The sequence below is a fragment of the Daucus carota genome, chromosome 9, assembly GCF_001625215.2.
Source record: "Daucus carota subsp. sativus chromosome 9, DH1 v3.0, whole genome shotgun sequence".
Taxonomy (NCBI): domain Eukaryota; kingdom Viridiplantae; phylum Streptophyta; class Magnoliopsida; order Apiales; family Apiaceae; genus Daucus; species Daucus carota.
The window spans coordinates 44,709,206-44,733,735 of NC_030389.2; the positions used below are offsets into that span (position 1 = coordinate 44,709,206).

The following is a 24,530-nucleotide window of genomic DNA, read 5'->3' on the forward strand; positions in this document are numbered from 1 at the left end:
AAAATGACCAGAGCAATCACACAGCCTGCAGGCAACTATTACTACTATTATATCAAGTTAATCGCATTCAGTTACTTAAATAGTACCTTCTGTTACAATCTACTTAACGTAAATTACTATTTGGAAGTTAATCTACAGCATCACTAATGGTGACAGACTTAAATAAGCTCAACTTGCTGTCTGTCTCTAGTGAAGAGCATGAACTCAGTATAGTGCTCAAGCAATACTACTCCTTATTCAATACAGACTAATATAATCAACTACAAACAGAATCAGAATGATCAGGTAAAGTGCAAATATTAAATTAATAAATAAGAGCAATACTTTGTTAAGTGTCATCAGAAAGTTACCATATTGACATTAAATTCTAATTAATAGCTCATATAGAATTGCATAGTTGGTAATATAAAAGCATTACTTTCTTTCAGTTCTTACAGGTGTATTCACTATTCAGTCCCAGGGGCTGTATAGTCTAACCAGCACAAGACCCCTGTTTTTGCTAGAGTTTATTAGAACTCATGACCCAGCAGTAGAGCTGTAATTCGAGTCGTGCGGCTCGTGAGCTCGCCCAGCTCGAACTCGTTTAACTAGGCTCGACTCGGCTTGTTTAGTTACACGAGCCGAGATCGGGCAAAGGTTCCGGCTCGTTTAATTAAACGAGTTGGCTCGACTCGACTCGTGAAATTAAATGAGCCGAGTTCAGGTAGAGGTTTAGGCTCGATTAAGTGTAAAATTAAACGAGCCGGCTCGACTCGACTCCTGAAATTAAACGAGTCGAGTTCAAGTAGGGATTTAGGCTCGATTAGTTAAACGAGCCGGCTCGGCTCGACTCGATTAACTTCGGCCCAAATTACGCCCGGCTCAAAACTCAGCCCGAATTACACCCCTACCCCGATTAGTTAAATGAGCCGGCTCAGCTCGATTAACTTCGGCCCAAATTACGCCCGGCTCAAAACTTGGCCCGAATTACACCCCTACCCCATCTATAATTTAAAGCCGAAGAAATTTTGATATTCAAATATTATTTAATATTTAATTATTACTTTATTAGTTATTCACTTATTCTTAACAAATATATATCTACTATATTATAAATTCCATAATGGTTCAGATTTAAAATGATATAATATTTTAATTTTGATAAATTATTATATAAATTTCAATTAAGAAAATTTATAAGGATTAATCAGATTTCAAATATCAAAAATTAGTCGACAAAATTGGACGAAATTAATCGGTTAAATCAGGGTACACTGATTGAGGGCCGGAAATAGTGAGAAAAAAGTACAGTATTTGCTTGGTGACAAATGCTTTTACTTTACAATTGGACAAAATAAACACCAGTACTAACTTGAGTAACATACAAATATATGTCACCCTGAAATAGACCGAGTTGGTAGCTATCAACTTGGCAAAAAATGTTAAGTTGGTTCATATCAAAAACCAATCATATAATTTATTTCCTGGATCATGTGGTTGATGAACAAATCACCTATCTAGCGTTGCTGTTAAAATTCATCGCTATAAGCTTCCGGAAAATTTCCAGGTGCAAGATTGTGGGTGCCTATTCTTGGGATAGTTCCGTAAGCTATTCGCCAGGGTCCTCCTGCACTTGGCCATCTGCAATCAGAAGTGGTTCTTTATATGTTAACAAGGCTGATAAGACCAAAAACAAATCAAGTATAGTTTTACCAGACAAGAAAGCCTCACCAGCAAGTGAAACTGCCAAGTTGGCTTGAGCATCAGCCTCGGAATTCAGGTCCTGAGCAAATACATATATTGTTATTCCAAGAATTGAGCACTGGGGTAACGGATTGCAGAATTTAAAGTACAAGAGAGAGAATACAATATGCAACTGATTGGTTTCGAGAATTATATAGAGAAAAACATAGATAAACCCCACCTAAAGGAACTACAGAACCTACCCTCAAAACGTGAGTTATCTCAAAAGAGAGAAACTTGTCCTTCAGCTTTTTAGCTTCCTCGAACCATCTGGAGATGCCCTGATTTTTCACCTTCCATAAACCTTGCACCTGTCCCGTGCAGTATCTTTTATTTCAGAACTTGCAGGAAAAAAAATAACACAACACTGGGCCAAGCCTACTTAACAATATAAAGTTACTAATCATTCACATCTTAAGTATGATTTCGTCCAAAAACCAGGAAAATAAACAAAACACAATTTAAACTTCAAGCGGGGGGCTACATTTTAAAGCAAGAACTTGTACATTGTAATAAGAAAGTAATAAATATACAGCTTTTGTCTTTTGGGTAGTTTAGAAAATAAGTAATGAAAAATAGGATGAACCCAATCAATGCAACACTGAACTAATAAATATAAAAACATATCTCATAGCTCACCTGCATACAGACCAGTTTGGAGTCGCCCACAACCCGGATACTTGTAAAACCCTTTTCAAGTGCAAATCGCAATCCTAAAATCATAGCTCTATATTCAGCAACATTATTGGTTGCTATACCCAGACCTTCACGTAACCTACAAATCTGTAAGAAAAATCAATAGGATACAGATTATGCAGGTAAATTCCAGGACAGGCAAAAAAATTGGTAAATTTTTACCACAGTGCCATCATCAGCTCGCAGAACAACTCCTGCACCAGCTTGTCCAGGATTTCCTTTCGATGCACCATCAAATTCAAGTATACACGAGGGCTACATGTCATAAAATATCAGTGTTTCAGAACAGCTGATTTGACAAACTTAAATATCACTAAATTGGTATGCAAACACATATATGGTTTATACTCAAAAGATGTCAATTTTAAATTCACTTAACAGAAACAGATGGAATATTCCACCCATAGTTTCTGTGAGTAATATAAATACGCATAGAGTAATGTTTGAAATACTTGCCGGGAGTACATGCCAAAGGGAAACTTCAAAAAAGTTAAAAATGGAGACCAAAATATCTTAATACAACCATATTACAGTTCTAAAAAGTTATAAAACCAATATGATCTTACTCCAGAAAACAGCACATCCGTTTTGAGATGCTGTTCTAACTTCGGGTGCTTTCGGGAAGAATTTGAAAGTGATAAAGACCCAGATTCTTTCTGCAAATGTAAACTGCAGATGATCAGATTAATCTTAGATAAGAACAATTAATAAATCAGTATGAAGGACTTGTGAGGACTATACCAACATAAATATATATTGTGCTCCAATTGAATAGAGTCATTTCTATTTTAAAACCTTAGTCAAGACATTGGTGTGACATTTTAAGAGACTAAAGTATAGACCGTATAGTACAGCAAAATCAAGTTTGCAACTCTGCATATGAAACAGGTACTTTGTGTTTTCCCAATTGATAGGAAGTATATGTGATGGTGAGAGAGAAGAATAGAATTTCAAGAGATATAATAAGTGTAACATGAGGATGCATAGGTGAGGGTATGAGAAGAATGCAACTTTTATATGATAAAACTCGTGCGAGAACCGGTGAAAGAAAGAATGACCATATTTTCTGCAATAGGAAGGAATTAACCATAGTACAGAACAGAGAAAGGGAATCGAGAAAGGTATATATATCTGTGAAAACATGTCTAAAATTTAGTTCAAATGTCATTCTATTCTCAGCTCTTCTATCCATGCAAGTTTTTGAAGAGATGTCTATCCTGTCATCATCTCTCTCCCTAATAATACTATTTCTTTGGCACAAATTGATCTTGCGACAAAAACATATTTGCATATATATATTAACGATGCATTCAAAACATACTGAAATTTCTGGACCAAGCAGTTCCTGCAATCGCTTTCGCGGAAGCACATCACTAGGTGTTTCTCCTCTGGATTGAGATGGTTCCTGCTTCAAACAAATCAGATTGAAACACGGAATAGTAAAGAGTTGCAAAGAATTGAGCCTTCATTTATTTATTGCTTCGAGCAAATGTGCTCAACAAAAGAAATGAAATACAAATATTCATTTGTTCAGCCTTTGTGGTGATTATGTATAAACAGATCACAGATGTACAGCTATTGTAGACCTAAAGAATTATAACAAAGCATGGCGGCATAATTACAATGAAAACATCCGACGTTCAGACATGGGCATAGTTTTAACTGTGACAATGTTTCCATATATTTCTTAGAATGCTTGCCTGTCTCCTACTTCTACTGAATGAAGAATGGGATATTAAGCATCAAATCACCTAACTCTTGGTTCAATTACAATGTTCTGGAAACATATTAGGAATATACAAAATGTTTCAGAAGTTATTTATGAAAACAAATGCTCATAAATTCAGTAGATATATTGATACCAATTACTACATCGGTACAAAGCAGGGACAACTAAACATGTGACCTTTAAAATCCATATTACGAATCCCAAAATGGCATATTATCACCCTTGGAACATAATTGCTACTTTATTTCCAAGGATAAATTACCCATATAATTCCAAATAAAAAAGTCACTCCCTTAAAACTATTAACTCGTAAAACTCTAGACATTTGGTTAAATATGTTAGACAAAAAACGACATGCATACTCCTGAATTTCTACTGGACTAGATCATAATTTCTGCAACCCTAATTAATGGCAAAAACTTGTTGCTTCTATATATAAATAAAACCTTTGAGGCATTTACCAGTCACCTTTAATTTTCAATAACAATTTAACTCTGGTAACGTAGACACTAGAAAGGAAACTGGAATTGAATACTTCAGCAATAATTAAACAAAAGCGCTTACAACATTTATCTAACATCAGAACACCCCTTATGATCGTCAACAGGTAGAGTTCAAATGTATCTGATTCATTCCAGAAAACCGATCATGAAATTTATGTATGCTAAGTTTATATAAAGGACATTACCAGAAAAGGGCATGCCACAAGAGTACCAAACAGTCCTTCAGTTAAATCTGCAGCGCGGATGGAATATAGCGCATTTTTTAGCCCACAAGAGAGAAGATATGTTTCTGCATCCTTAGGCATCGCCTGACCTTTGTACACACTGACAGGAGGATCACATATCTATGACAAAGAAAAGCAAATACAGGTTAAGGCTGAGACAGGTAAACATAACTTTTAAAATCTTTGTTGCACGGAGATGGTAACAACTAACAAGTAATATAAATTCCAACGCAGTAGAACCTTCTCTAACATTATAGGATATTCTAAATGAGAAGAGTATGCTGATAAAGTTTATATTTATTTTAAGAAATAATTTAATAAGGAAACAAAGAGCTATCTGTGATTCGTCTCGATTCTACCAAAAAGTTGCACAACTTTCAGCATGATCACGAAATATTCTTGTGAGAATAATATCTGAAAGGGGCTAGCTTTTGTTGCAATCAGCTGTGAACCCCAGAACGATTCATGATTTCTGAACTGTCTTCTGATAGTTGAGAAACCAAGAAATTGGATTTGTGAAGATCCTCAAGGCTCAAGGTCTCTCAGAAATTTAATTAAACAAGACCCAGTGGGGACATGACTCCGAAAGGAAATTTTGTACTCCTTGGATAATAGTATCAATTAAATATTATACAGGCATGATGCAGAGATGTGATAAACTAATATGGACACATAAAAGTCCAACTCCTAAGCGCAACAAAATTAATAAATGCTACACACTTAAGGAAAAGCCATACAAGAGACTACAGTGTAGACCATCGGCTTCTCAGCTTTTAGCAATGCAGAGTAATAGTTACTTTAAACTTTTTAAATTGACCCATTCAGGCATTAACTTTGTGCATATTGCCCATGTAAAAGATAACAAGCACCAATCATAACTTAATTGAAAGTTCAGTAAAATGAACGCGTCAAGGTGGAGATGCCTAACTCGTCCAAAACCATAATAATTTCATATTCAAAAACTATAATTGCACAGGAATAAATCAATCATAACTATTATTAGACACAAAAGAAAAAACTTCAAAGAAAATGCTTAGGAGAGTATCTACCGATGATCCGACTTGTGCCTGACAATCACTGAAATTCTTGTAAACGCCAACTAAATCCCCTTTCCGAACAACAAAGAACTCTTCTTTCACCATCGCTACCTTCGATTTCAATTCTACCTTCTCCGAAACAGACTTAGACTTACTTCCCTTAACCCTTCGAGTAGCGTAGCACCGGACACCAAATCTCGTCAGCAAAAAATCCAAATTAACCGACTTTAAAGCATCATATTCATGTCTCCTTTTAAACGAGATAGTTGAAAACCAACAAGTCGAGCTCTTATACACAAAACGACTACTCCTTAATAACAATGTAGCTGAATAGGCATGAAACAAGCAGTTCATTACACAGTAGCTTTTCCCAGATTCTCGAAAATTCTGTACAAAAAATACTTTATAATGAAAACTAATCCACCCATTTTCTTATTTACTCAAATATAACATGCATTTGTTATAACATATATATAACAGTAGCTCTCTCTGTCTTTCTCTCTCCCTCCTCCCTCCCTCACACACACACACACACACACAACAGGCTAATGAAATCATAATCACAATAAAGATATGATTTTTACTTATCTAATTAAAAAAAAAAAGATATGATTTTTATCCTAAAATCTTGATAAACTCAACCAAGAATCACATGGTTACTCCTCAATTTTACTTAACAGAACCTAATTAGCTTTAGAATCAAACAAATTATCATATGGGTTTACAAATGTCAGTGAAAAAATGATAAAAATCATAGTCAAAACACAATTATAACCATTACAAACATACACATGCAATTAAAATTGTTCATAACAGAGAGCATTATTCAAGAATATACAAACATACATACCAACAAGCAAGTAGAATTCTGGGGTTGATCCGGGTCGGGTTGGGCAAAAAGGGTTTAGTTCAGATATACACACAAGATTTAAGAACTGGAGTACTAGACACTAGACATACACCAAGGTAAAGCAGAGGTTTTGGGCTTGAACCAGGCCGTGAACAAATGTTTATTGGACTTGTCTGAAAGTTGTGTAATGGCCTAATGGGCTAACTTTCAAAGATGGGTTATGATTCATTAAAATATATGCTTGATAATTATCTTTTTCGAAAAGTTAAAATATAAATTTTGGCAAAAATGAGTGAGTGAGGGTCATAAGTGAAGAAAATACAAAACTCTTTTCTTTTTCCTTTGGTCAGGAAAATACAAAACTCTTTATTTGTATATGAATTTATGTTTTATCTATTTACATTGCGCTCAAAACAGATAGTAAAAATATACTACTATCTTAGTAAATGTGGAAAATAAGGGAATATTGTAGATAAATCCAAACATATAATGTCCTGCTAGATGGCAACAAATATCGAGTAGGCCCCTGGAGCCTTTACAGGTCTAAACTTTAATAACTCGATCACGGTATTATTTTGGCACTCACGAGGGTGGCCGATATGTTTGAACGAGTTTAAAATAAATGTTTCCTGTATAAAATAGTAGAAGTTTAAAATAAGTTAAAATTTATAAGTGATTAAAATATTTATCAAAATTTATAATAATTAAAATGAATTTGATGGTTATATATTGAATGATAAATTGATTATATAAACAAAATGCAAAATTGAAGTTGATAAGATGGTAGGTGTGTTGTGTATAATTCATAATTGTCCCACCTTTTAGGGCATTTGCTGCTTGTAGCATTTCATGTGATACTATAATGCCTTGTTTTTTTGCACAAGTTGATCTGTTGGTGTACAAGGGCACCACCAATTATCTCATTTTCTCATTATTTTGGTGTTTCATATTTGCATCATTTTTCTTGTTATTGTTAGGTTATGTCTTATGGTGTCCTCGACTGGGGCTCAATTTATCGGTATATAACAATGTGATTATCACGGGCCGTGGGGTTAATCGGTGTCATAAGATAATTTTGGCTCCATGCATGCATGCAAAGATTTGCCGAAGAAGAGGGAATCGATAATGGGCCTGTTTGTTTTAAATAAGCTGGAGCTGCTTTTTTTCCAAACACTTTATTAACCTTCTCATTTCTCATCCAAATTTTTACTTTAAGCAAGAAATCACTCTTTTTAAATTTGCCCAAATGACCCTAATATGATAAATGACTACTTTTTTAAAATTTCAAATTTAGGTATAGAGATTATGTGTCTAGTGTCATCATGTTAAGCCGCCAATTATTTCAATCTCTCAAAGTTAGAGGAGGATTTTGAGTATCATAATATATTTTAATAGAAATTATAAAATTTAATGAGTTTTTTATAAAAAAAATTTTAGATGAATTGATTAACTAACGATAGAGTATGAAAAATATAAAATATTGATGGGATTTCTGTTTTAAAATTTTAATTATTAACATTTCACAAAATAATTATTGTCGCAAATTTTAATTCCACACATTTCAAATTTTGATTCCGACACAACATCTGACTACTATATTTTGTGATTTTCCCGTTTTTATCTGACAAAGTCCCCTGTGCACACTGAAATTTCCTTTCCACAAGTGTTTGATATGCATACGAACCAAGCAAAGTGGAGCAAAATAATCATGTTTGTGTTGCTATTTCTTCGTTCTATTGTTGTTAGCTGTGGTATGAATTGTCACCAATAATCTTGACTTTCACATCGTGTCTTTGATGTGAATGTTCACATAGCATTTTGTCAATTCATTCGACTCGAGATTTGGACTTTCTAGAACGCCATTAATTATCAAATAATAAAATGATAAACAAACTTCTATATTAAATATCTTTCTTTTAATTTTTTGGGTGTATATCTTAAGTTATTGTCATTATATATCGGGAAAATATTTTATTCACAAAAAAATCAATATAATTACGTTGTCTAAATATTTTAGTTACATATTTATTTTGTGTTTAGTTGCATCAACTCTTTACTCTTATATGATCGTAAAGTAAAGTAATGTACGATAGTTAGATACGAATATTTTAAAACTATATACAATTCTATACATTGATCGACTCATGTTGAATAAGCTAATTGGAAGTGTATTTTATACGTGCTTTCTTTGAACTCACTGAAGTAGGATAAGATATCGAGTGTCACAGCAGTGTCAATTTGATTTTTATTATTAGGTAGGGAAACTCCTCATGATGATGCAGCGGTCTAAAATCAAATTTACAAGAATATGATCGACTTCAATTATACAAATTATGGCGTCATTATTTATATACATGTCATATGATTTTTTATTATTGAACGAACTCATTTATCAAAACAAAAGTATACAAATTTGTATAATTTGTACAAGTCAGACTCGTCGTGGTGGAGCCGAGCCGATATATATACATATATCAAATTTAAGAGATCATGTGTCTACACAAACTCTATTAATCAGTGATATTATTCATTAGGTTTGTCTAGTGTGATGCTAAGCATCAAATTCAATAAATTTAGTGGATTTTTATTGATGTAGTTGGGTGATTTTGATTGGTCTAAATTCAATTTGGTCTAAAATCAAATTCTATAAAAATATTTTGAATTTTGTTTAAATTTATATTAATTTTTATTTACAATTGAAATATTTAAATTATAACTTAAATTTCTAGGACTTAAACACAAATTATATCGTTTAGAATCTAAAAGCCATAAGCATGTTTACAAACACAATTTTAATTGACCGTAAATAATACAGTAATTATTATTATACATTATTTTTTTTTGAAAATAATTATTATACATCATTTTAACTAATAATTTTTCTTCACACCATTGCAAAAAAATATTAGAAAAATAAAAATAACTATGCACGTGTATTTATATCCCACACAACAGAGAAGCACCAAAGCTAAGAAACCCTCCAACTTCCAAGCACCTCCGCATCAAACACTCCGGCCACTTCTCCGACAACTCGCCGGAAAATCAAGAGAACTCCGATAAAGATGAGACCAACATGAACAACAATCATCGCAACCATGTCAGCTTTATCATGCACCGAAGACTTGTTTTCCAACTTACTTTGCTGTGAGGACTCCGAGATATTGTCTAGAGACTCGCCGGAGTGTTCATCGGCCTTTGAAACTTCGGCGGATATAGAGGAATCCATTGCTTTGTTCATAGAGGGTGAGAGAAAGTATGTTCCTGGTGTCAGTTCTGCCCGGAAGAGTCAGTCGGAATCAGTTGATCAAGCTGCTCGACAAGCTTCTGTTGCATGGATTTTAAAGGTAATTATAAAAATTTTGTTCATTTTTTTCGCATTTTAAGCGATCAATTCTACTAAAACCGTAAAGTGTCGGGAAGCGGGCTTATCGAATTTTATTTTTTTCCCTCTAGTAATTTAGCATATTTGATTTTGTTTTTTAACAATATTTTGATGATAAATTACGGAAATTTAAATACTCAGACTTGAAGATATCATTTTATTGGATAACTGAATTTTGTGTGTTGCAATTTGCAGGTGCAACGTTATTATGGTTTTCAGCCATTAACAGCGTATCTCTCTGTCAATTACATGGACCGTTTCCTCAACTGTCATAGTTTGCCCGAGGTAAAAAATAATTGTAGCAGCAGAAAAAAAATTATAGCTTGTTTATTGTAATCAAATTAAAGTTAATGACATTATGTTTACTCAATATATGCCTCTAACCAGTGTTGGTCTAGAATGTTTTAATTAAGGGAAAAAAATTGAGCTATTTATGGACTATGGTCAAGGCCCTAAAATTCGGAACATTTTCCGGGGCACTGTAATAGTATTCTGTAATAAGATTGGATCAGAGTTTTGATTTTTAGTGATGATATAGACTTTTTCTGGGGAGATTGAAAGGTAGGAGCGGAGCCTAATTCTATAAAGTTACGAAATGTGTTGTCGTTTAATGAGTGGAAGAATGCTATTAAAAACTATGGTCTAACAAATTTCTAGTATGCAAGTGTGTGTTTATGAATCATAAGTGCATAATTTATTGTTAATGCTTTTGAATTGAAAAGTTGTCCGGTTTTATTCGCTTGATATCGGCCTTGTGCGTTTATACTGTTAATGTCAAAGTTTCAGGGCTAGACAGTGGCGGAAGCAAGATTTCGAAAACACTCGGGGCTAAACCATTGAAACATTAAATTTGGTAAATAAGTCGGGGCTCGAAATCAGTTTTGTACCGACTTTTAACTAAAAGTCATGATAATTTTTGAAGGTCAGCCAAGGCTTTAGTTTAGGGTCCAAGGCTAAAACACCCGAGGGCCGCAATAGTTGTTTATTCTTGACTAATGTTGGTATGTTTAAATCCTTAGTAATAGATAATCAACAATGTTAGGTGAATCCTTGATGCAAAAGTGTTATTAAGGAGCGTCCCTTTGTCTTATCCTAGTGCAGTATAATTCTTTGATAATCTTGTGTAATTATGCTGTATGCAGAATTTTGTAGCTGTGTTAGTTAGATTTTGTCTTAATTGTGTTATTAAACATTTCAGCAGACAAATGGGTCTCTTTGTCATATCTTAATGTGGTAATTATTTCAATTATTTAATGCGATGATTGAGTATTTTATACTAAACTTGTTGGATTTTGTCGTACTGTGCAATTAAAAATTTCAGCAGACAAATGGGTGGCCAATGCAACTCTTATCCACCGCTTGTTTGTCATTAGCTGCTAAAATGGAAGAACCGATGGTACCTTCTCTTCTAGATCTTCAGGTAATTTGCTTACTGTAATATTTAAATTACGGACGGTAACTATTAATTACTCACATCTTCATTTTTAGTACATTTTCTGAGCATAGATAGCGCTGTTTGTTTAGGTTGAAGGTGCAAAATTTTTATTTGAGCCGAAAACTATTAGAAGAATGGAGTTTCTTGTGCTTGGTGTTCTTGATTGGAGGCTAAGATCCATCACTCCTTTCACCTTTCTCAGCTTCTTTGCTTACAAACTTGATTCCGCGGGAACTTTCAACGACTTCCTTATCTCTCGAGCCACTGATATTATTCTATTGAATATGCAAGGTATCTAACAGGGATTGTTGTTTTTCACACAACAGAATGTTCATAGTGCCGCATACATGTACAATTGTACATTAATAATGTTTTTACGAGACGTAGTCATGATTGACTCGAGGTATTCAAATGCCGAATGATCATTGAAATTCAGTGATATTTGCAGAGGCCAGTTTTTTGGAGTATTGGCCATCATGCATAGCTGCTGCTACTATTCTTTGTGCTGCGAATGATATTCCAAACTTCTCTTATATTAACGCTGGCCATGCTGAATTATGGTGTGAAGGACTTCGAAAAGTAAGATAAATTCTCACGATTTAATTAAAATCTGTGAATGTGTATGTCTTTATTCATTTAATTTGCAGGAGAGTATTGTCAGCTGCTACCGACTAGTGCAAGGAATCGGAGAGAATACTCGGTTAAGAAAGCGATCAAAAGCGTCACCGCAGATCCGAGTCATGAAACGAGCTAGTAAAGTGTCGTTTGGTGACTCGGAATCCTCCTCTTCCTCAGCAGCATCATCTTACAAAAGGAGGAGACTAAATAACAGTTTGTGGGTTCATGATGACTTGGAAACATCTGAGCAAGGTGCATGCTAGGAGAAACAGAAAGCATAATAATTTTCATCGACAATAAGAAAATAAGAAAATGACAAATATAATGGTGGTCCAAGAGGCCTACCATTAGTCCTCATATTGAATTGAGGATTTTGATTTCGAAAAAGTAGATAGTGAGTGATTTAGATTATTACTTTTATAGGCATGTATGATGAGAGGGCTCTAGATTCATTAATTTTTTTGGTTATGGGTGGGCAGTGCCAGTCATTCATTAACATGACTTTGGCTTTGCAGATTCCCAAGGGAATGGGAATCATTTTGTTCATTTGGTACAAAATGAAAGTGAAGAAAAAAGAGTGTGATTTTAGTTTAATTAATGGTACTAGTGAGTGGGAGTCATATATGGAGTAGAATGAACTTGAAGGCATAACCGGATAGTCCAGTGGTAAAGACTTTTCCTACATCGCCGTAGGTTATGAGCTTGATTTTTGCTCACCTCCGAAGATTCTTGGAAAAGATACTAAATGTTTGACATATAAGCCTATTTATTCTGCATGATTATACCGAGATGGAGGGCAAGCTACGTGAACGGTGTATGTGTGCCAGAAAGTCAAGCGGCTGCTGATCCGTACCATCATTGTCACTCCTCAATGAAGCTTTCATTTTATTAAGGATTTGGAATAGAAGAAAAAAGGGAGAGAACCAGGTGATGGCTATGGCTCCATGACTTCTTTCGAGTGCTTTGTGTGTGTACATGCTATTGTGAGTGTTGTTTTGGCAGGTATGGCCCCTCACAGTCCTAACTATATACTGGACTTTTCGAGTTTTAAGCGTGTAACATGGTGATTATGCGCGTATTTTGTCATTTTCTTTTTCATTATTTGAGCTTGAAAGTTCATTGTACTTCTCTTTTTGAGGAGAAAGTCGCTCTTTGATGGCTAAATTTTGGCCTAATTATACAAAAGGTCTTTGGGGCCTTTTTCTTGTGTGTTGGTGTCTTCTCAATATTAACTGTTCAAATACTGAATGATGGTTTATTGATATTTTGTTACCATCCATGATCCATCCTGGTAGCAAAAATCAGAAAGCAGGATTAATCAGTTGATCTACTAATTGGATTTATTGATATATTGAGAATTTATCAGAGGTTTTTTTGATATATCGGGAATTTTTAGTCAAATCAAAGTGTAATCAGTAAATCAGCAAAATAATTTTAAAAAATTAATTAAATTTTTTTGGGTCAAATTGAAGTGTGATAGAATGTGATTTGGGTGTATATATCCACTCAATTTTCATTAAAGACAAACACAAGATTACATCCAGTTGGACCAGTGACTCAGTGAGGCATGCATGTGATGAAAATGAAAGAATTCGCAACTTTCTTAGTTGTTTTATGTAGAGCTGTAAACGAACCGAACTGTTCGGTAAGTTCGCTCGGTTCGGTTCGTGTTCGAATTCGGTAAGCTCGTCCGGTAAGCTTACCGAACACGAGTTCGAACAACATTTTCTGTTCGATAAGCTTAACGAACCGAACCGAACTTTTAGGGTGCTCGGTTCGTGTTCGGTTCGTTAAGATCGTGTTCGGTTCGAGTTCGAGAAGTTCGTGTTCGTTCGACAATAAATAAAAATATTTATAATATTATATGTGAATATAATATATAATATCCATAATTTAGGTATTAATTTTATTTTGTAATTGTAAAATTATTTGAAATTGATATTGTATATGTTGTATATATATAAATAAAATATTTAGGTTAATTATTTTCATTAAAATAATTAAAAAATAACCTAAATATTATTTAAAAATATACATTGTTCGTGAACTGTTCGTGTTCGGTTTTGTTCGACATGTTCGCGAACAGTTCGTGTTCGGTTCGGTTCGTTACCGAACCGAGTTCGGACATGAAATTTTGTTCGATAAAATTATCGAACATTGTTCGGTTCGTTAAGATTTTGTTCGAGTTCGATAAGAGTTCGTCCGAGTTCGTCCGAGTTCGGTTCGCTTACAGCTCTAGTTTTATGTAATCAGCTTTATTAAAACAATGTGAGAAATTGTATGCGACTGTATAATATGAAGGCCCCGGGGCCTCGAGCACTGAAAGAAAGGCTATCCTGCTCAATCATTTGACTAGCGTTCTCGTGATTTCTGACCATTCATGTTTGCCTTGCCCCTCTTCTGATCACTTCTTACACTTTTTTGGCGACTTGTTTGTAGTTATTTTTGAGCTTTTCTACAATTGTAAAACTGAAATATAAAATAATTGATTACAATAATGTTGATACGTTCCTATATCTAAATATTTCATCTTCTTTATCAAGAGGATTTTCCGTATTTACAGTGTTCAGCGAGGAATATAAGGACAAAGGATCGAATATGTGATATCCTCGACCTCCATATGTCATTAGTCATTTAAATCAATAATGAACCGAATATGTTCTATCGGTCTATCCTCATCCTCCATTCTTCATTAGTCATCTATATCAATAATCACCCTTTTCTTCACCCAATCTCATTCGTCAAGGAATTTTTTAGAAATGTAATCAATATGAGTCAATTTTCTCCATCATCAGAACTTGGGATACGATTAACAAGCTTTATGTCAATCAAAGAACTGCCCGTCAAAGATAGATAATTCTATAAATCGCTTATAAGGTTCCGAATCCGACTCATGAAATTATTATCTTTCTGATTTACAATTGAAATTTCGTAGTATTCCCTATAAATTCTCATGTTGTCGTGAATTAATCTTGAAAAACATTTATCATCACAAAAGTTACAAAAATGTAATTGTTCAAAACCTAAACTACTGTATAGCTGAATCGTGCATCACGAAAAATTACAAAATACAACCATTCATGTGTTTTTTAGTCAAAATTGACAATTTTTGTCCCACATTCATTTTCTTTTTAGTTTAGACGACCTCATCCATTTTTTTCTGAACGTGTTTTTATGTGGTTTGTGTTGTAATCAACAGCAGATAATATAATTTAATCAGATATATATAACCCTGCCTTTGAAAGAAGTATCAAACAAAAGTTTAGGTGAAGTAATAGGTATTTTATCCGTAAAAAAAAAAAAAGTAATAGGTATTTTATATTTATTATTAAACTAAATATAGTTAAATACAAGGTCACGAGGCCAACTCTCCGACCACATTCTTATTGATTTGGTTTGGGTCATATACACACCATATATAAAACTGCTTTTTGTCCTTTCTACTTTTAACTAGTTAAGAATCCGCGCGTTGCGGCGGCCTATAAAAATTACATTAATGATTCAAAATTAATATTTATAGAATAAAATCAATTTGCGGCGACTTATAAAGATTATATTAATGATTCAAAATTAATATTTATAAAATAAAATAAATTTTATATTATAAACATCTCGATGCAATACCAATATTAATTTTTAAAATTGCAAAATTGGACTATAATTCATATGTGAAAAAATGATAATAAGTTTCTACATGTAATTAACGATTTAAAGCACGACGAATCTTAATTTTAATTGTGTTTTTCTTTTTGAAAAGTAATCATGTTCTTGACTAACATTGTCATTAACTTTTCCAAACACTACTTCTTAGACACATACACCACTACCTGCATATAAAAAGCATACGACTATACTGACTGATGACATCAATAAAACAGACAGTAAGCTTGCAAACAACAACAAATACGTCCGATGACCAAAACGAATATTATAAAAGAATCACCAACAAACATATATCATTGTAATTAGGGGTGTGCATTCGGTTAACCGAAACCGAAATTTATTTCGGTTAACCGAAACTGAAATTCTATGAAACCGCGGTTAAAAAACCGGATAACCGAAAAATGAAAATTTGGCTATCGAAAACCGAACCGAAATATAAATTTCAATTAACCGAACCGAAATTATTTTGGTTATTCGGTTCGGTTCGGTTTTCGGTTAACCGAACCGAATGCACACCCTTAACTGTGATATTGAGAGACAGTGTAGGTTGTGTTTAGATGATCCAAAACCCTACAACCTATAAGGGTATTTATAGGTGCCGAGAAACTTGTGCGCTACTCTTTTCCATAATTAAATAATCTGAAATAGAATCAGATTAAAAAACTTGCAAGCTACTATATTCCATAAATAATCTGAAATAAAATCAGACTACTACTTTCAATTTATTATATTCCATAAATAATCTGAAACAGAATCAGATTAATTTATGCCAAGATATATACCATATCAATGAATCTAAAACAATTTTTTTTATATCTTTCACCCAAAAATTCCAGAAAATTAGAAAAATAGAACGGAGCTATCTGAGAGGCGCCGAGAAACTTGTGCGCTACTCTTTTCCATAATTAAATAATCTGAAATAGAATCAGATTAAAAAACTTGCAAGCTACTATATTCCATAAATAATCTGAAATAAAATCAGACTACTACTTTCAATTTATTATATTCCATAAATAATCTGAAACAGAATCAGATTAATTTATGCCAAGATATATACCATATCAATGAATCTGAAACAATTTTTTTTATATCTTTCACCCAAAAATTCCAAAAAATTAGAAAAATAGAACGGAGCTATCTGAGAGGCGCCACCTACACGTCCCTCGCTTCTCCTTTATATAAGTATATTGATTTGGTGGGAAGGCCGTTAAAAAAGGTTTAGAGATTCTAGAACTAAAGAGAAATATAGATTACTAAAAAATATATAAGTCTCAATTATTTATGAGAAAATATATAATAAATTAATTTTGTCACGTAAAATAAAAAACATTGTCGATCACTAAATTTTGAGTCTCTCCGCTTGCACACTGGATTGACTACTTCTATTTAGTAGCGATAATTTTTTTAAAACAATTGTAGAAAATATAGTATTTCCTCCGTTTTGTAATACTTATTTAAGATTTGTTTTTAATCTCAAACGAATTGTCTACTTGTCCTTACAACGTTATTATCTAAAAACTAATCTTTGATTTATATTTTGGAAATTAATTTATATCACATATGAATAATTAATCCTTAATTTATATTTAGATTACAAATAATTATTTAACTACCATTTTCAACGCAATAAATATAAATAGAACTCCATTGAGTATTATTTATACTAATTTTTTCAAAGGTGAAATATTATTGTCAAATAGGGTGAGTAATAACCAGAGGCGGATCTTAGAAGGGGCAAGAGGGGGCAACTGAACCCCCTTAAATTTTTAATTTTTTAATATTATACATATTTTTAGGTTATAAAATTGAAATTGACCCCCTTAATTTTTTTGTGACCCCTCTTAAAAATTTTTACAAAAAAAATGACCCCCATTAACTTTATAATCAGATCTGCCACTGGTAATAACGGTATAATTGAAACAAAGAGGAAATGTACACGTCGATAAAAAAACAACAACTAATTTTTCTTATGAAAATAAGATGAGGACCAGACCTACTTTACGAGAGCTCAGTTGTGTACTCGTGTCGATTAAATCGATCAATCTGGCTAGCTAGCATTCTCTTTTCCTTCAATTTTTCAGAACAATTATTTTTAAAAGTAGGGATCCTAGTGCGTATAGTAAAGCCTAAGATCATCTCCAACCCATAACACCATTTTGGTGAGAAAAATACGCCAATTTGGTGTGAAAACTACACCAAATCAAAATTTCACTCCAACCCATCAACACCATATCCTACACCAAAAAGAATCTTTTGCACATTAAATGGAATATTTTCTCTTTTTAAGTTATTTATATCATTATTGAATTTGTACTTAAATTTTAACATGTTCAATAAACAAGGACCTAAAATAATTATAAATTCATTAATAAATTCAAGAGGACAACTTAATTATATGAATTCCCATGCTTTTCCCATATGTGCTCGATCAAGGCGTTGCGAAGTTCAAAATGAGCTTCCTTATCTTTAATTTGTCGATATCTACTAAGAAAATCTTGAAATTCGTCATCTCCATTTCTTTCCATTTCGACAGTAGCAGAAGATGTTTCCACTTAATCATGTACATGTGCAAATTCAAGTCTCGTTCATCCTCAACTATCAAATTGTGCATGATAATACATATGTGAGGGTATACATATGTGAGGTAATTTTAATCATTGTGTATTTTATTTTTAATCAAATCTATTTAAAAAACATATCTTCTATATAAGAATATAAATTTATTGATATATGGAAATAAATAAAAAACTTGAGTAAAATAGTAAAGAAAGAAAATTTAAAACAATTATGATTAAAGAATAAATAATATAACATAAAACAACTTTAATGGGACATAGATGGAATAATTTTGTTTTCATTAACATATATGTGAGGGTATAGTAGGTATTTTGGAAAACTCCAAATTTGGTGTAAAAGTTGCACCAAATCAATACTTGACACCAAATTTGGTGTCAACCAATTCATTTGGTGTCAACTTTACACCAATTTGATGTTGGGTTGGAGTGAATTTGACACCAAATTTGACACCAAAATGGTGTTTTGGTGTTGGGTTGGAGTTGCCCTAAAAACAAAAACTACTTTGTATCTCCCAATGGAAGTGAATATCTTGGAATTTTAGGCCTTTTGAAGCAGAATATTGTGGTGCTTTAACCACCTTTATTCTTGGTACATATATCTTGCATGCAGCAAAAGATGCGAAATATATATAATTCGGCTATAGATCTTTACGAATGTTGAAATAAGTTATGCCCCTAATGAAACTCTCTCCCTAGCTCTCTCCCTCACTCTCAAACCCTAGCCTCAATTAAAGATTTTTGAGGAAACTTCCATCGATTTTAACCGGTGGAAAGCCCTGATTTCTTTTCTTTTCTTTGTTTTCTTGTTTGAAATCTTGTTTTCCCTTCTATAAATTCCCAATTTATTTGGGTTTTGTTAGTCTCTCCTTCCTGTGAGAGTTGGTTTTGTTTTGGTGTGTTTTGATATTATTCATGACCGAAGTTATAGATGGACATGATTTTCATCGGTTTGATTTAGGTTTGAAGGTTATTATGGAATCGCATCTATGGTCGATTGTTCAGAACAGTCAGGTGAAAGCCAATCAGGTGAAAAAGAGTACATATATTCAAATCATCTTCAAATCGCTTAATTGCATATCCAAAAAGGAAGAATTCAACAGCGATATAATTCCGCATCTATCCAATTTCGAATATATTTGTAGATGCCGTATGGCTTTTGATTAATGAATTGATTCCTTTTTGTCAAAAAAAGTTATGCCCTTAATCATATGTACAAATATAATGCAGTGTTAGTGTTAAATATATATGTTAATTGTAGAGTATAAATAGTGAAATATTATGAATTATTATGTATGAATATTAATATTTTATAAAATTTTATATGCGCAATACATAATTTATATTCATTTCATCAATATTTTATTTTTCTCAATATTGTGTATTAAAAAATCTAATATAACAAAAATAATAAAATATAAATGATAATTTGAATGATTGTATACAATTAATTTAACATGTTTCACGTGTTTATTGTACTAAATGAAATCTGTAAAATTCATTTTTATATTTCTAAATTTTAAAAAAAATAAGCATTATATATATATATATATATATTTTAATTTATAATGAATTTTATTTTTTAAGTATTCGAATTAGACCCAAAACTGAAACGAAACCTGAAAAAAAACCACAAATCAGATCTGGATCTTCATTTTTTAAACCAGACACGAACCCAAACCGAAATATAAAAGATCGGATCTGAATCTCAATAAATCCGACCCGTAGCCATTCTTATACTCCCTCCGTCCCTCTGGGATATATACATTTGAGATGGACACGGAGACTAAGAAAAGTGTATAAAGTAGTGTAAAGTAATGAGAAAGAGAAAAAAAAGTAAGTAAAGTTGTGGGACCCATGCATATTTAATTGATAAATTTGAAAAAGTAGATGGAAGTAGTGGGTGGGTGGGATTTTTATATTATAAAAGTTTACTATTTTGGGAAAATTTTGAAATGTATAAAATTCAATGGTACATCCGAAAAGAAAAGTGTATACTCCCTCTGTCCCATTTAATTGTATACGTTTCTTTTCAACTGCTCGACACGCATTTCAATGCTCTTATAAAACATAGTTCAGTAACTTATTTTTGAGATTTTTTTTCTGAATAAAAATATAACATCCAAACTTTAATTCAGAAAAAGAAAATTTTAAAAATAAATTACACAACTACACTTTACAGGAGCATTAAAGTCCATGTCGCGTCCCCGTCCCCCAATGTATACTACTCAGGGGGACGGAGGGAGTATAATTCAGAGGAACACCGGACGGAGTGGGTAGTATATTTACGTGTATACGTAGACTTCCACGTGATACAGCAATGCAGAAAAGGTAGGCAATGATGGTGATTTAGAAAATGAGGGATGAAGAGAGCATATATCGAGGGAGCGTCCATAATCAACTCATTCACTTTCAATAGCTTTCTCGGAGCGGCTGCAATGGATTCCAATATTTCACAGCGGAGACCAGCAGTGATATCAGGTTCTTCTTTGTTTTGTCGGTAAGAAAGCAAAAACTGCTTCTGTCTTCCCTTTTTTTACCTGTTTATAGTAATAAATAGAAGCATTTTATGAAGGTTGAACCATTTTGTAAAGGTTGAGAATGCTTCGATCTTTTTTAAAACATTTTATAACTAATTATTTACATATTATTTTTAATTCATTTCTTTATTTTAAATAATTTTTTTTTAAACTTGTTCAAACGACTTCTAAATCTCTAAATGACTTCAAAAACATAAAACGGTAGGACATTATGATATTTCAGTGACAAAGGAGACATTTAAATAATTAAATGAATATTTAAATAGAAATTTGAACAGATTACTCCCTCCGTCCCTAAGTACTTTTCCCGTTTGTCTTTATCACGTTTGCCAATATACAATTTTAATCATTAATATCTTTGATTTTATATTAGTATTAAATATAAAAACTTCACCGTATTAAAGTACTCATAAATACGAATCCAACAAGATCACTCATGACTATATTTTATCTTATAGATTAGACGTAAATTAGTAATTTGTCTCGTGTTATGAACAGTGCCGACATTTCAAACGGACAATGTTTTTAGAGACGGAGGGAGTATTAAATGAATGAATAAGCTCAAGTGGATCTTATTCATATGTTGTCTCTAGGGAAATTCGGATTTTCGGATTTGACTCTGGCTCATCATGAGAAATATCAGAACATATATGTATTTGTAAATTTATGTATAATATATTATATTTAAAATTAAAATTATTTAGTAACAAAGTTTTAAAAGCAGGGGATAAATCAACAATATAATCCTTTATATATTTTTTCGACATTTATTTTTGAGATATCGTATGACTTTTCATTAGTTCCTCTTCCTCTCCAAAAGAAAAAACTAGTAGTCCATCTCTTCCCCCGGATTAAGCACACAAGTATCATAACTTTTTATTTAAAAGAAAAATCCGAACATAAACATGAATACAAACACACATACGGATAATAATAAACCACAGTCCTCCCACGTTATTAACACTTGATATTCAAATATAGCTAGTGCATTGAAAAAGGCCAAGCATTTTATATCATGTTCTTCTTGCATCCGAATTAAGCCATCAGGCTTGTTTTAGTGTATACTCATCCACTTCTTTCAGATTCTTCACGGTGAATTCCTGAATTGCACAAGGATCCGGGATCTCATGACTTGTTTTTTCAAAGTCACACCACCATTTTACTAAACATCCTTCGGTGTCTTTTCCCTTTGAACACACGGTAAAATGTGCTTCGAATTTGTTGAAGTATTCCATGAGTTCTCCCTCGATTATGCTGTATCCCATTGCCATTTTTTCGTCGTCAAACACCTCCGCCTTCTCTTTCGAGAACGTTACTAGGGGTGTTCCTGCAATTTAGAGTACATGGACGTGAGACGCACAGAGATCCTTAACTATAGACGGACAAGACTTAGTTCTCGAACAAATGTATGAGATATGCTTAAGTGTTCCTGAATTTAGAGTGCATGGAAGTTAGGCGCACATATATTGATCCTCAGCTGCGGACAAGACTTAATTCTAGAATAAATGTATGAGATATGCATAGTTGTTAATGAATTTAAAGTGCATGGATGTCAGAGGCTGATCCTCGTTATAGACGAACAAGACTTATGTCTAGGACACATGTATGAGATATACCGGTGGTGTTCCTGAGTTTTAGAGTGCATGGGGTTAGACGAACACCGGGGTGATCATCGTTTTAGACAGACAAGACTTGCGTCCAGATCCGCCCCAAAACAATTTCAATTTTATATGTAAATGTATGAGACATGATGAACAGGGTCCAAAAAACTGATTTTGACCAAGGTCCTGCTAATATTAGGTTCGCCAAGCTTTCTGTAAAAACCATCATGATCAGCAAAATGCTTATGCATGTAAAACAGGAGATATATGACATGCATATGCTTACCATCAGCATAGGTGACCAGACGAATCGATCCAGCAGATCTGCCATCACCTTCAAGAACTTCGATGGACTTGTAGAGATCAGCACAAATCTTAGGGAAGAGTGTGTGCGAGTCCCTGATGTTTTGCCAGTACTTTTTCGCGTCTGATTTTATCTCCACTTCCACTTCTAATTTTCCAGTGACTGCAGCCATATATTCGTATATTTAGTAAAATTAAAGCTGTTATATTTTTCGAGATGGAATTGCAAAAACATCGAAAATGTTACACATTTATATATAGTCGATGTGAAGCAAATTCTGCACAAGGAAGTTGTTGTAGGTATTAATTAATTGTCATGTGCAATTTGAGCTGAAACAATTCAATAAATAGTGATGGATGTTGCCGTTCAATTTTAGGTGAAGGGCGTTAATTCTTGATCAAACCACGGCGTCCTCATAATACTCCCAAGAAGTAGATAGATTCTTCAAATGCACTGCTTAATGTAATTTTTGAAGCCGTGAATGTAAAAGTCGGGGGTGTTTGGTTCATGGTTAATCAAGCCGGTTAACAGGAATCAGAACCTGAATCAGAACCTCAATCCCATGCATTAGTGTTTGAATTAGTTATTTGGTTGTATTAAATGGGAACTTCAGTCCTTTTAGGTGGCTAAATCATACCCTTCGCACCTCTTCGATTTCCATTCCCGTTAACTCAGTCTCGTGCTCTACACCCCTGTACTGTCAAAGCATGCCATTTATGCCAAGTTCACTTCATGAAGTTGTCGGCATTCTTCTTTCTAATTTCTTCTCATTCCAGTGATTAATGTAACAGTGTCATGTCTGCAATTTAAAGTTCTTATTTGCTAATCAGATATTTGTACGAATTCGATACGTATTAACATTCTGTAATAAATTAATGTGTTCCATATGGTACACTCTCCCCGTACCTAAGGATTTTAGGAACGGATTTTTCATGAACACATACTAACAACCACTTTTTTGTTAGATGACGGATTTTTATTTACTCCAATCTCATTAATAATGATAGCCCCTGCATGTACAAAAATCCCAAACAATAAAAATCATCCACGCAAGTAAAAAGTACTAGTTGTTAGTCCCGACTCCCGTATATATAGATGATCATTCGGATAGGACAACTTTATGAGTTATTCATTGGTGAGATTATGTCTGGTATTGTTGCTCATTTTCGAGATTTTTGTCTGGTACTGTTGCTCATTTTCGAGATTGTGGTCAGGTGCTCTTTTTAGTTTGTGTCCAGAGATGGATCTGTAGGTGCATTAGCTGTGTACTCTTCTACATTGCTGAATCACCAACACTAGGGTATGATGCACTCTGCAGAGAAAAGAAGGATGCTGCCAAACAATGTGGATAACTATGTCATTCGATTTTTCAGGGAAGAAACAGTATGTTTAGGAAAACAATTGACATCGACTGTAATATTTTACTGTCAATTCACTCAATTGTCATGATGGACTTGCCTGGTGACTCTCATAAATGGATATTAAGTGCAAAGGGGCCACATGCAGATGCTTTAAATTTCGGTAGATGTGGCAGATAGATTTGTAATATATCATTGAAATCATTTGCTTGATAAACCATTGTTGATTTGTCACAAATCGAGAACTTCAATTGTGAAGGTGACACAATTTTGTCGTAACAGAGGTTCCAGACCG

The 24,530-nt window shown here is 33.3% G+C and overlaps 3 protein-coding genes across 7 annotated transcripts; 1 reads left to right on the forward strand and 2 right to left on the reverse strand.

Annotated features, from left to right (window-relative positions):
- Positions 1-1,271: 1,271 nt before the first annotated feature.
- LOC108200499 (uncharacterized) lies at positions 1,272-6,861 on the reverse strand. 2 transcript variants are annotated; one of them, XM_017368671.2, is made up of 10 exons: positions 6,762-6,861; positions 5,924-6,298; positions 4,836-4,994; positions 3,740-3,823; positions 2,985-3,074; positions 2,581-2,673; positions 2,362-2,505; positions 1,926-2,033; positions 1,711-1,762; positions 1,272-1,620 (listed from the first exon to the last, which is right to left on the reverse strand). In XM_017368671.2, the coding sequence occupies exons 2-10, from the start codon at positions 6,263-6,265 to the stop codon at positions 1,589-1,591; spliced, it is 1,104 nt and encodes a 367-aa protein (XP_017224160.1). In that variant the 5' UTR covers positions 6,266-6,298; positions 6,762-6,861; the 3' UTR covers positions 1,272-1,588. The 2 variants fall into 2 exon arrangements, with proteins under 2 accessions (XP_017224160.1, XP_017224162.1); XM_017368673.2 differs by having other exon boundaries at positions 1,422-1,620; positions 5,924-6,237; positions 6,762-6,858.
- A 2,863-nt stretch (positions 6,862-9,724) lies between these two features.
- Positions 9,725-13,405, forward strand: LOC108200506 (cyclin-D1-1). 4 transcript variants are annotated; one of them, XM_017368682.2, is made up of 6 exons: positions 9,725-10,105; positions 10,339-10,428; positions 11,465-11,563; positions 11,668-11,869; positions 12,015-12,157; positions 12,226-13,405. In XM_017368682.2, the coding sequence occupies exons 1-6, from the start codon at positions 9,857-9,859 to the stop codon at positions 12,457-12,459; spliced, it is 1,017 nt and encodes a 338-aa protein (XP_017224171.1). In that variant the 5' UTR covers positions 9,725-9,856; the 3' UTR covers positions 12,460-13,405. The 4 variants fall into 4 exon arrangements, with proteins under 4 accessions (XP_017224171.1, XP_017224173.1, XP_017224172.1 ...); XM_017368684.2 differs by having other exon boundaries at positions 12,027-12,157; XM_017368683.2 differs by having other exon boundaries at positions 11,468-11,563.
- An 8,418-nt stretch (positions 13,406-21,823) lies between these two features.
- LOC108200933 (MLP-like protein 423) lies at positions 21,824-23,112 on the reverse strand. Its single transcript, XM_017369205.2, has 2 exons — positions 22,860-23,112; positions 21,824-22,299 (listed from the first exon to the last, which is right to left on the reverse strand). Exons 1-2 carry the CDS (start codon positions 23,047-23,049, stop codon positions 22,016-22,018), a joined length of 474 nt encoding a protein of 157 aa, XP_017224694.1. The 5' UTR covers positions 23,050-23,112; the 3' UTR covers positions 21,824-22,015.
- Positions 23,113-24,530: the final 1,418 nt, after the last annotated feature.

What these genes read in the sequence shown, in the direction of transcription:
- LOC108200499 (XM_017368671.2), bottom strand. Translation starts at nt 6,265, where the DNA reads ATGAACTGCTTGTTTCATGCCTATTCAGCTACATTGTTATTAAGGAGT. An exon ending in AGGCACAAGTCGGATCATCG is followed by an intron (nt 4,995 to 5,923) that starts GTAGATACTCTC and finishes TCTTTGTCATAG; the next exon opens with ATATGTGATCCTCCTGTCAG. An exon ending in CCAAACTGGTCTGTATGCAG is followed by an intron (nt 2,034 to 2,361) that starts GTGAGCTATGAG and finishes TGCACGGGACAG; the next exon opens with GTGCAAGGTTTATGGAAGGT.
- LOC108200933 (XM_017369205.2), bottom strand. Translation starts at nt 23,049, where the DNA reads ATGGCTGCAGTCACTGGAAAATTAGAAGTGGAAGTGGAGATAAAATCA. An exon ending in TCTGGTCACCTATGCTGATG is followed by an intron (nt 22,300 to 22,859) that starts GTAAGCATATGC and finishes TCTAAATTGCAG; the next exon opens with GAACACCCCTAGTAACGTTC.
- LOC108200506 (XM_017368682.2), top strand. Translation starts at nt 9,857, where the DNA reads ATGTCAGCTTTATCATGCACCGAAGACTTGTTTTCCAACTTACTTTGC. An exon ending in ACTGTCATAGTTTGCCCGAG is followed by an intron (nt 10,429 to 11,464) that starts GTAAAAAATAAT and finishes TAAAAATTTCAG; the next exon opens with CAGACAAATGGGTGGCCAAT. An exon ending in TATTCTATTGAATATGCAAG is followed by an intron (nt 11,870 to 12,014) that starts GTATCTAACAGG and finishes ATTGAAATTCAG; the next exon opens with TGATATTTGCAGAGGCCAGT.